Raw genomic sequence first — 11,312 nt, 5'->3', positions numbered from 1 at the left:
TTGTGTATATTGAATTCATGTCAACGCAAGCCACCTTCATGTTTCATTAGTATCAGAAATTGTCAGCCCTCTTACAGCTCTATACTCATTCCACTTTTCTTATTGGTATTTAGTTTTATGATTCTTGATAAATGACTCGAAATTACAAATCGGGTGTGGAGTCATGTAAAGAACAAACCTTTGTATATGTTTTAGCGAAGGATTTTGTGTATCTAATGCGATGAGAGGAATGAAACAAGTTTCGTGCGATCTCCTGTTCCTGGCTTTCCACAAGTGATAGGATACTGCACGCCAGGAGATATTAGTGAGCAAGACAGGAAAGATTTTCCCTTAATAAGTTGTTTAACCCAATCGATTTCAGGAGTAAAGCACAAAACACTTTCGCCAGTCAACATGCACGCCCGTCTCTCGAATGGAATTCCAAGCACTGGCAACTGAGAACACACCAGATGAGCTAGGCAACCAAGTAAACTTGATAAGCAGCAGATGGATTAGGAACAAGCACACCAGAGATTGCAACTTGAATGTATAAGCAGCATCAGCTTGCGTTTCCCAGAATGAGTCTCATTTTCGTGATCTACAGAACCATAATCATGAGAAACTCTTGTAGGACTTGCTTGTTTAGAAAATAATATGTTATGATCTTTTATTATGATTTATGAAATTTGTTGATGCTACACCGAGCCATCAATTCCCATTCCAGTAATATTTCCCTTCACCCTTGTTAGGGGAAACTTCCTCCAACCATGTCCATGATTGGTGTACATGTTATGAATTTGATCGCATGCAAATTTAACTAAATGTAACTGGTGTCCTTGTTTGAAACTTACCAATTAGAAGACAGTTTGGAGGAAAGATCGAAAGAAGGAAACATAACCCTTTCCTTTCCACTTATGCCAGTCAATATATAATGAGAGGGGAACGGAAAAGATCAATCGAGTTATTTCATTGAACACCTGACACGCTTATTTTACCCAAGCCACTTGATCGAAATTGTCCATGAATACCACTATTTTGATCTCCCCGTAAGACCCCGAAATCAACGTAATGCCATCCCACTTGGATCACAACTTCATAAGCTCTCATTACCGAGTCAAAAATTACAAATACTTCTTCTTAAGCTTCTAGTTAATGTTCGGACAGTTGTTAGTGTGTGTAACATCGTTTCATATAGCTATCGGAACTTTTTACAGTTTCATTATAACATGTGAGGAAAATTTTCCCAATGTTTCAAAGAAAAATCATGTGCTAAGATGAGATTGTCGATAAGCATATAGTCTACTGTCCTTATCACTTGCATGTCAAGCGTCTTATATGTTTTATAATGAACTGTCTGTGGCTTTATAGAGAGGGATTAACACTTCAATGACAGGATAATTAGTGCATGTTGGAGGAGCATTTTCTAAAAATTCAACTTCTATCTTGCACCGGTCCAAATTCTTGCTGGATCCATGGGCCGAATGGCTTAAGGCCCACTATGGTTCATTACCCAAAAACAAACGTCGCTGATGCCAAAACTGTGTTACACGTAGGACTGGCCACTGGGCCCTGCCGGCCCATGTTCTGGGCCCTTTTTTGTTAATTGCATTTTAAGAATTAGGCAATTAAAATGCAAAAAAAAAAAAATTGAGTAATAAATTGCGAAAGAATAATAATTACACGAATATAAGTTTTTTTCCGAAATTAAAGAAAACACATAGTGAATCCAAAACATATAATAATTTTTTGAAATTTGATATTGCACAATGATACTTAGCTAGTCGGCTTGAATTTGGATTATGTACATGCTTTTGTTAATGGCAATTGTGATCATTCTACCATCACAAATGTCCTGGCTTGCTTCTTGTATTAGAGGGAGAGTTGTCTAATATCGTTAACACACTACATGACAGCTTAGCTCAGAGATTTTTTACATCGAACAAATTCCATATATCATAGCCTCTTCTTCCCAATCGATTACCCAACTTGACTGTATTGACATTCAAGCCAGCCATATATAGTCTCATTGGAGTGCACGATGCGAATGGTATGAGAGTTTCTCAACTTGCGAATGCGGCTTTAAAAGATTGTTGTGTTTTGTGAATAGATCCTTTAGGTATTCTATTCATTCAAGAATCATTACTATTGTCATTGCAATATTTAGAGTGCGATTATATTGAACAACAGCGGAAAAAATGAGTTTTTTTTTTTTTTTTTTTTAGCCCTCGGACTAACCAAGTAATTTCTTCAACTTCGGGAGAACTCATCCATTATAATTACTCAATTGCCAAAACGCTTTCATAGCTTTCCAAATCTCATCATTAATTTATTTTTAGTTGAAGCTTTATGAAGAACACTTGTCTTTCCTCTCATTTTGTTTCCAAACAAAGAAAAATAAAAATAATTTCCTCTAATTTCTTCAACTCTATTTTTCCACTCTTTTCAACGCAATAAAAACAAATTATTCTCTCTCCATGCTTATTCAATCACTCGATTCTCAATTTCTCCTTTCCTTATTTCCAAACATTTTATAAATTCAATTTATTTTTCTAACACGTCACATCAATCGCATAAATTTGAATAAAAACTATGATCAAAAGAACAAAAAATTATATATTTAAGGGAAAAGACTACCAAAAACTCAAAATTTTGTTCAAAATGACAAATTTACCTAAACTTTTTTTGTGATGTGAAAACCCCAAACTTTACCTCAAACCGTGACATATTTTTGTCCCATTATTTTTGTCTTATTTTTTCTTTTTTTCCTTTTTTTTTTTCTTTTTTCTTCTTCTTCCCTCTCCCCATGGCGAAAGGAAGTCGAGGCGTCCAAGGGTTGCCCTCACCGGCGTCGGGCGAGAGTCGCCCTCGCCCTGGTTGGCACAGGGCCGCCCTCATCGACGTCGGCGAGGGCGCCCTTGGGCGGGGGTGAGGGCCCCGGCAAGGGATGCCCTCATCGGACTCGGGCAAGGGAGGTTCTAGCGAGGGTGCGGGAGGCCCTCACCCGATGCTAGGTAGGGCAACCCTTGCCCGACCCGACTTTCCTCTCCGCTAGCTAGCAGGCGAAGGGAAGAGAGAAAGAAAAAAAAGAAAAAAAATTTAAAAATAAAAAACCAAAATGCTCTATAGTTTATGGTAAATATGTCACACGACGGAAGTTCAGATTTTTTTGTCATAAAAAAGTTTTTTTTGATAAATGTATCACGATTTAGTAAAATTTAATGTTTTTGTTACATAAAAAAAAAGTTTTGATGTAAATTTGTTATTTTAGACAAAATTTGAGATTTTTGTGATTCTTTCCTATATTTAATTATAATTTTCTCAATTTCAATCTCGAACTCTTGCAAATTCGCATCCATTGAATCAATCCATACTTACAAATTGTAAGTTACAATTCAACTAAATTCGGCTCGACTTTTTATCCATCCTATAGTACAATTCAGCTCGATTCGACTCGTTTTCAATTGGCCCGACCAGCGTACAGGTGTCACCTGCTGCTATCGCTACACCCCGACGCGGACGCAGAGCCCCACGATCCAAATTCGTAATTCCATTCTCGTGTCACCACCGCCAGCCACCAGCCGACGAGTTCCCACCACCGCCCACGTCCGCTCCCCTCCCGAAAATCGATCGATTCCAGCGGCGTTTACTCCGCCGTGATGATCCGCCGTGGCTCCGCCGATGGCTGCGGCGGAGGGCTGAGGCGCTCCCGCTGATGGTGCACGGAGCACCGCCGTCCTCGAGGAAAGATGCTGGCGATTGGTGCGGTGCAGCTGCTCATTTCGGACGGTATTGATCCCGGGTTTCTCCGTCGCCATGTCAAGGTGACCCTCTCTCTCTCTCTCTCTCTCTCTCTCTCTCTCTCTCTCTCTCTCTCTAGCTCGGTTGGTAGGCTCCATTGCTAAGGTTCAAATCACGAGGTCTGTTCCCGGTCGAGATGAATTGAAAAGGCAAAGGAAATCGGGATTGGGAATGCTGACTGAAATGGGTAATGTGAACTCGAAACGTAACTCGAGGGAAAAGGAACAATACACGTCAGGAGATAAACAAAAAGATTTCTTTTCTGTTGGGAACTACTGAATTTGGGTTCTTCCTCGATTATGAACGGTGTTTGAATATGCGTCCTCATCGTTAAGTGCCTGCGTCACTTTTTGTGCAATAATATTTCGGGGGAAATGGTGTTTCTGGATTATGTTCTGCACATTCTGGTCTGAATTCATTCTTGAGGTTCGTCATCCAATCGCGTGACTCATCTTGCACATCTAGTTACACCATCCTTTTTGTCGAGCAAATAAAGGGTAAAGGAATTATATCCAAATGGGAGTGGATTTTCGGTGTCTGTTTCGATCTTGGTGAGTTGTACCCGGTCTTTTCTGGTGAATGCAGAAAGTTAACTACGTAATTTTCGACCCGTGAATGCAGATATTTGTTTTTCCAGAATATAAAGAGGGTTTCTCGTCCCCTGCTTCCGTACCTGAAGACCAGTTATTCAGGACAGATTAAGCTTGCAACCTACTGTAAGGTTGGTCATCAACCTTACTCCCACCACTTTAACTGTCATTATAAACTCCCTTTGAGAGAATATTACCCTTATAGAGTCTATAAAGCAAAAGGAGTATTCTCTAGAAGTTGCAGCTTTACCATTTCAAACCATGCTCTAGTTGCTTGGAAGAGGCTCTCTCTGTTATATCGCAACAATGGGCCTGCTTTACCCTTGATCAGTAAAATTGCTGGTGCTGTGAGCCTCGCTTTGACACGATCAAATCTTATTTCTCCTGGAGTCATTGCCTTTATAATTGGGGAGCTTGTGTGGGCAGAGCGAGCATGGGCAGAAGCAGAGCGCATTCCACCGAGGAGTACTATGTATATGAATGCACAAGATGGGCGTGTTTATTTGACTTCATTTCTTTTTTCAATCCTAGAAGTTGTTATTATAATTGTCAGAGCGATCTATCTAGCCATGTTGTTCTGGCCTTGCATATCCATGGCTCCCTTGGTAGATACTCTAGGTGTGCAGTTCAGGAGAAGATGGATTCAGCTAGTCCATTCTACATTAGAGAAGGCCGGCCCTGCATTTATAAAATGGGGTCAGTGGGCTGCAACAAGACCAGATCTTTTTGCAAAAGATCTTTGCGATGAGCTGGCAGAACTCCATACAAAAGCACCATCTCACAGTTTCCCCTACACAAAGAAAACAATTGAAAAGGCATTCAGCCGCAAGCTGTATGAGATCTTTGAGTCGTTTGAGGAAGAACCTCTAGCATCTGGAAGTGTAGCACAAGTTCACAAAGCAGTTCTAAAGTATAGATACCCTGGCCAGCATATGAAGCCAATGGCGGTGGCTGTGAAGGTTCGGCATCCTGGTGTTGGTGAGGCAATAAGAAGGGACTTTGCGATAATTAATTTTGTCGCTAAAGTGTCAAAGTTCATTCCTGCTTTGAAATGGATGAGATTGGATGAGAGCCTACAGCAATTTGCTGCTTTCATGATGTCCCAAGTCGATCTTGCCAGGGAAGCAGCTCATTTGAGCCGGTTTATCTACAACTTCCGCAAATGGAAGGATGTCTCGTTCCCCAAGCCTCTTTATCCCCTTGTGCACCCTGCTGTTCTGGTGGAAACTTTTGAACCAGGTGAAAGTGTTCTTCACTATGTTGAGGAACTTAAAGGGCATGAAGCAATTAAAACTGCCCTTGCTCATATAGGAACACATGCTCTTCTAAAGATGCTCTTGGTAAATTTCCGTACATGTGTCATCTCTATTCAGAGCAGATTCCTTGACTTGGATATGATCTTATTACTCATGTGTGTTATGACCTTTTGACTAGTGTGGTTTTTCTAGATAAATTTGACACATGACCATTGAACTTTCAGATTATTTTCATCTAGGGAACTGAGCTTTAACCGCTGTTGTCAAATGCACTAAACTTTGATTTACTTGTAATGGATGCCACTTTGGTGCTTCTGCTGAAATTCTACATGATTGCTTAGGGACATGTAATCTGTAATCTTAGATGGTACATTTAGGCAGCCTTGTTGGATTTCTAATAGAAAATTGATCTACTGATAGCCAAAGTACAATTATAATTGAAATTCAGTGCATGAGGTAACAACAAACAAAGTTTAGTAATGCAAATGCGGGTTATCATAAGGTGTAGTGGACCACACCAGATATAAAATTAACCCAATTTTTTCTGTTCTGTTCCTATTCAATCATGTTTCTAGCATCATGGATCACGAGATTCATAATTCGTGTTGAGAACTAAGTTGAATTTCTAATTGCTGACTTGAATATTTGACATTACTGTTGCATATTGTCTGAATCATGCAGCATAACAGCATGATACTCTCTGTGTGCCCAGTGGCAAAATCAGACCACTTATATTGGTTTGAGTAGTTTGTGACAGTTAGGGGTGCATGGTTGTTTTAATATAACTGCTTTTGTGGTGAAAAAACTAACAAACTCATAATACTTAGGGCAACTAGCTGATGAGTGTCTGGTGAAAATGGGTGTTACCTTGCCACTTAGATATCCTTTTCCCAAGTTTGAGCTCATGTCTTTCTGACTTTTGATATACATTATTATTTCTCTTGTATATGATATTGGTAGACCTCTTGAATTATGGTAGAGAAGCTCTTTACCGGTTCACATTTTTTTTTCCGTTCTGTGGTTTAAGCTCCTGTCAAACCTCAACTTATTACCTGCTGCCACGTTCTCTAATTTGTTTCTGAGATTTTTTCTACCGTTTTCCAGGTTGACAATTTTGTCCATGCGGACATGCATCCTGGGAACATTCTAGTTCGAGTAACTGGTAATAAGTTGTCACAGAGGCAACCCTTTGGATCAAGGCCTCATGTCATCTTCCTTGATGTGGGAATGACTGCTGAACTATGCAAAAGAGACCGGATAAATTTGCTAGAATTTTTTAAGGCTGTAGCTCTCCGAGATGGTCGGACTGCAGCTGAATACACACTCAGATTGTCCAGAAAGCAAAGTTGCCCTGATCCAAGAGCTTTTATAAAGGTAACATATTCATTATGTAGCTTTTGCTTGCCAGTAAGTTTTGGTTCCTTAATGATTTTAATTTGCTCGGTTCCTCATAAAGCAAATGGCCCTTGAATTTATTGACTTTTTCGGTTTTATCATTTGAGGCTTAAACTATGGAGCATATGATCATGTGGCAATTACATATTAGTATGTTGAGGATTATCCAAATAACAGATTGATTGATGGTATTCTCATTCTCATTCATATTGACATCTTTGAGAACATGTGTTGTTGGTTTATCAGGATGTAGAAAAGTCTTTCACTTATTGGGGCTCCCAGGAAGCTAATGATGTTCATCCAGCCGATTGCATGCATCAACTACTTGAAAATGTCAGGCGTCATAGAGTCAATATTGATGGCAATGTTTGTACCGTGATGGTAACAACATTGGTTCTGGAGGTAAACTTTGGCATTTTCTTGAAATCATTAATATCTTTGTTACCGTGATGGTAACAACATTGTTTGTACTGTGATGGTAACAACATTGGTTCTGGAGGTAAACTTTGGCATTTTCTTGAAATCATTAATATCTTTTCTGAGAGAAAAGTGCATCTTTCTTATCAATGAAGCTTGAAAACAACTTCCCATGATGGTCTGTGCTAAATGATTCTGTAGTCTCTTTGAGCACATTAGAAGTTTGCTTCTCCCATTATATGGCCTTGTCAGTTGTAGCTTTACAACGGTGACATTTGTATTAATGCAGATGTGGTGGCTGTGCTCAGATCAGTTTTGTTTATTTCCCATGGAGATATGGTTTTCACTGAGTATGAATATTTAATATTATAGTGCCAAAAGAAATTCATCTCAAGTGTGAAATATTTTGGAGAGGTGATAGGTTGCATCATCAAAGGCTTTTTGCTAAAAGACTATCAAAAGTTCTCATAACAGTTGTTCAAGGTTTCATAAGAGCCCTTTGGGTGCTTGTACGGGAGATGTATATGAGATTCTTCATATTCTTGATATTTCTGACAAAATCCTAAAAGCGGCAATTGCTTTCCTTCACCGTTGTGACACTGCCAGCTATTTCTTTAGCTGATAGCATGATCACGGAACAAATATGAAAATGTCATGAGTATATTCTTGGTCAGTGACATGCTTGCTTGCCGAGATATTTTGCATAATCTTATAAGATATATGCCTCTATGCCTCAGAAGGGTCTTCTTTTTTTCCTCCTCCAGGGATGGCAGCGCAAATTGGATCCAGAATATGATGTTATGAACACTTTGCAAACATTGTTATTTAAAGTCGATTGGGCAGAGTCTCTCTTTTACACCATTGAAGGTCTCATGGCTCCATAGAAGGTCGCAATCTCCTCATACATTCTTCAGTGAATAAAAGTGAATGGCCGGTTCAATATTATCCTTAAAGGCGTTCCTTGTTTTCTTTCTTTTTTTCTATTTTCTCCTATTATTCTTCTTTTCTTTGCAGGATTTTCTATTTTTAATAGGCCTTTTTCATATATTTACAGGAAAGGCTGATACTTATTTTTTCATTGAATGAGCGCACTTCGCATTTCTTTTCTATCTCATCGGGACTTTTCCTGTTGTACTGCTAGAACACATGCCTATCGGTGTAATAGCATTTTTGAGGTTGCAACTGTTGAGAAGGTAATCTACCAAACATGCTCCAATTGATTACTTCACTGCCTTTCTAATCAAATCCTTGAACTGAAAATCTTCATTTACAGCGTGAACAATGGTCAAATGGTTTCCCGGCATCTCATCGCAATAATGAGTTACCAAGTTCCCAATGAAATTTCAGTGCCATCAAAATAGTCAATGGTCAATTGAATGTTGGTGATGTGAGAGCCTACTTTAGTTTCCCTAAAAAAAACTGTTCATTTCCAACGAAATGTTCGCATTTCTCTGATATGATTGACTGTTTGAGGGTTTTTGTATGGCTCGACTATTCTCCATCAGGTGTAACAGTCGTCTTATCAAACTCATCCGATGATTAGTGGAGCAAACAGATCTAAGTGCTGGAGGTGGCTCGAGAAAAAGCATAAGTGCGATGATTCAACATTCTTGGCCCGGCTTGAGTGAATAAGGCGCACATGAAGAAATCCACTTGTTGAAGATGGTCGATCATATAAATTGGCATCAGGACAGAAGATTAACGAATTTTGAGATGATAATTGCAGCCAAGAGAATCTCAGTTTGTGAAAACAATGGTGAATTTGTAGTTGAATAAAAAATAAAAAATGACTGCCTGCAAGTTTTGCTTTAGGCATGCATCAACAATTGGTTGAGCCAATGATCTTTCTTTGCTGAATGGAAGTGAAAGTGCCTGAAAGACGAAGGATAAACTGGAACTGCTATAGATGAAGTGGCCCTATGCCCACCATGGAGCTTCACCGGTTCTGAAGTCGGTCTCAACCCATGGGACAAAAACTACCTTTCCATCATCAATATCTGCATGAGCCAAGGCCAGCGACTGTTCCAAAACGAGATCAAAAACATCGATTTAGTCAATACAGTGATTAAGAGTGTGACAGAGGAGCTTAATGTTGGGATTAGGAATTTGAGTGGTTTTACCAGAGGAGCAGGTCCTCTAACAACCCTCCCTTGGTTGTTGTACTGAGAACCGTGGCAAGGACAGATGAACTTCTTCTCAGCGGCATTCCATGGCACGACACAACCGAGATGCGTGCACACCGCATTGATGCCGTATGTTGCCAGCGTTTTGTCACTTTCCACAACAAGGTAGGTCGGGTCTCCCTGTAATTGGAAGAGTGTCGAGTTTGGATGAAACAGGCAGCTTGTAGAAGGTGACGTATGGAAATAAAAACGAACTTGACTGCAACTTGAGACCAGGTATTGCCCAGGAGCAAAGCCCTAGTGACTAAACATTGTGATCGTATTTTCCAAAATATTCAAAGATTGGAAGGCACCTTCAATCCTTGAGTTAGTGTTCTGTCACCAGGACCATGGTTTTTGAGCCATTCAGCAGCAATAACATCATTTCCGACCGCGTCCTTTGCCACAGTACCACCACCAGCACCTTTCCTTCTGCTCGATTCACAGAAGAGACAATTGTCAGAATCAGAGAGTTAAGGAACCGTATTTGCCAGGTATAGAACAGCAACTAATCCAGAAGACAAACTGATGACTGTTTGACCCCACAAGTGTAATGGATCAAGATCAACTGCGTACATACATGATCACATCCCCTAGTGCGTGATAATTCTGCAGGCATTACTGTCGAGACAGCTACATGGTCCAGCAAGTCAATGACTGGACATATCTTATAGAGAAGTAAATTAACGCAAATAACTGACCCCTCCAAGAGACCATCATACCAGCCATCAAGCAAAAACTAGATCATTAATTAACTCGCCTAAATTTGCATCAATCCAACATGACAGAATCCATTGTGGAATCTATGTGCAAATTGTACTCGCTTGACTCGCTTAAATGTCAAAATAGTAGGAGCAATTACATGATGCATCCTATGTACAGAACAATTTCAAAAACTCGCCACAGAAACAGAGAATTTGGAGCGGCAAGAAGAGAGAATCTAACCCCCACTCTCCACACTGGTCAGAATACAATCCCAATTAAAGATCCTTGTTGCAGCGCAATTGCAAAATCTGTGGAAAGAGCATGGTAACAACTTACCCAGGTGGAGCAAGGAAGGTGGCATAGGGGACCAACATGCCAGCAGTGGGGAGAGAAATAGCACCCAACAACAGCAAATTCATGAGCTGCCTCTTTCCCATGTCCGGCACCCGGTCTGCCGGTATGCTCGCGGCTTGGCATGTAATCCTCACTCCCTTGTCCTTCCCCACCACGGATGTCCTTGTTGGCTTCACCATCAGTGCTTGTGATGATGATGCACAGAACATGCCATTCTCACTCGAACACAGCTGAAAAGGCAAACCCCAAAGCACACATATCCTTATTTCAGTTATCCGAAAGATCTCACAACTAAAGAAAATGTTCCTTCCTTTTTCATTTTGCCTGACATTTCACATCGAAGAGCTTTTCCCTTGACGTGCTTGGACAATCACAGGACAGTTGCCAGACAAATAACACGGTGCATTACCTGAGAAGGAGCTGGGGAAGAGAGTGTTGAAGCGGCCATGGCTAAGATTCTTGGAAAGAATCAGAGACGGTTGGCTGTGCTGGTGTTGGTTGGATTGGAGGAGCGTCCGCTAAGAGTTATGTTAAGAGAACAGGAACCAAAAAAGTTGATTGGAGAGATAAGGAGAGTGTATGGTTGACAATGTTGTAGAGCCACATATTGGAGATAACATCCACGTATCATGGTTCTTTTCTGCGTCCCATATGAA

General features: G+C 40.3%; 2 protein-coding genes across 2 annotated transcripts; one reads left to right on the top strand and one right to left on the bottom strand.

Moving 5' to 3' along the window:
* The first annotated feature begins 3,501 nt into the window (after window positions 1-3,501).
* LOC104448386 (probable serine/threonine-protein kinase abkC) lies at window positions 3,502-8,627 on the top strand. The gene is made up of 6 exons (XM_039315520.1): window positions 3,502-3,800; window positions 4,399-5,707; window positions 6,728-6,997; window positions 7,265-7,420; window positions 8,200-8,358; window positions 8,490-8,627. Exons 1-5 carry the CDS (start codon window positions 3,793-3,795, stop codon window positions 8,317-8,319), a joined length of 1,863 nt encoding a protein of 620 aa, XP_039171454.1. The 5' UTR covers window positions 3,502-3,792; the 3' UTR covers window positions 8,320-8,358; window positions 8,490-8,627.
* A 506-nt stretch (window positions 8,628-9,133) lies between these two features.
* LOC104448387 (cytochrome b6-f complex iron-sulfur subunit, chloroplastic) lies at window positions 9,134-11,248 on the bottom strand. The gene is made up of 5 exons (XM_010062185.3): window positions 11,066-11,248; window positions 10,639-10,886; window positions 9,912-10,029; window positions 9,556-9,738; window positions 9,134-9,454 (listed from the first exon to the last, which is right to left on the bottom strand). The coding sequence occupies exons 1-5, from the start codon at window positions 11,102-11,104 to the stop codon at window positions 9,353-9,355; spliced, it is 690 nt and encodes a 229-aa protein (XP_010060487.2). The 5' UTR covers window positions 11,105-11,248; the 3' UTR covers window positions 9,134-9,352.
* Between the last annotated feature and the right edge of the window lie 64 nt (window positions 11,249-11,312).

The sequence above is a fragment of the Eucalyptus grandis genome, chromosome 6 (genome assembly GCF_016545825.1).
Source record: "Eucalyptus grandis isolate ANBG69807.140 chromosome 6, ASM1654582v1, whole genome shotgun sequence".
NCBI lineage: Eukaryota > Viridiplantae > Streptophyta > Magnoliopsida > Myrtales > Myrtaceae > Eucalyptus > Eucalyptus grandis.
The sequence above is the reverse complement of the archived record's forward strand: the minus strand, read 5'-3'. Positions and strand labels throughout refer to the sequence as shown.

What these genes read in the sequence shown, in the direction of transcription:
- LOC104448386 (XM_039315520.1), top strand. An exon ending in ATCCAAGAGCTTTTATAAAG is followed by an intron (nt 6,998 to 7,264) that starts GTAACATATTCA and finishes TTGGTTTATCAG; the next exon opens with GATGTAGAAAAGTCTTTCAC. An exon ending in TAACAACATTGGTTCTGGAG is followed by an intron (nt 7,421 to 8,199) that starts GTAAACTTTGGC and finishes TTCCTCCTCCAG; the next exon opens with GGATGGCAGCGCAAATTGGA.
- LOC104448387 (XM_010062185.3), bottom strand. Translation starts at nt 11,104, where the DNA reads ATGGCCGCTTCAACACTCTCTTCCCCAGCTCCTTCTCAG. An exon ending in ACCTTCCTTGCTCCACCTGG is followed by an intron (nt 10,030 to 10,638) that starts GTAAGTTGTTAC and finishes TGAATCGAGCAG; the next exon opens with AAGGAAAGGTGCTGGTGGTG. An exon ending in TTAGAGGACCTGCTCCTCTG is followed by an intron (nt 9,455 to 9,555) that starts GTAAAACCACTC and finishes GTTTTGGAACAG; the next exon opens with TCGCTGGCCTTGGCTCATGC.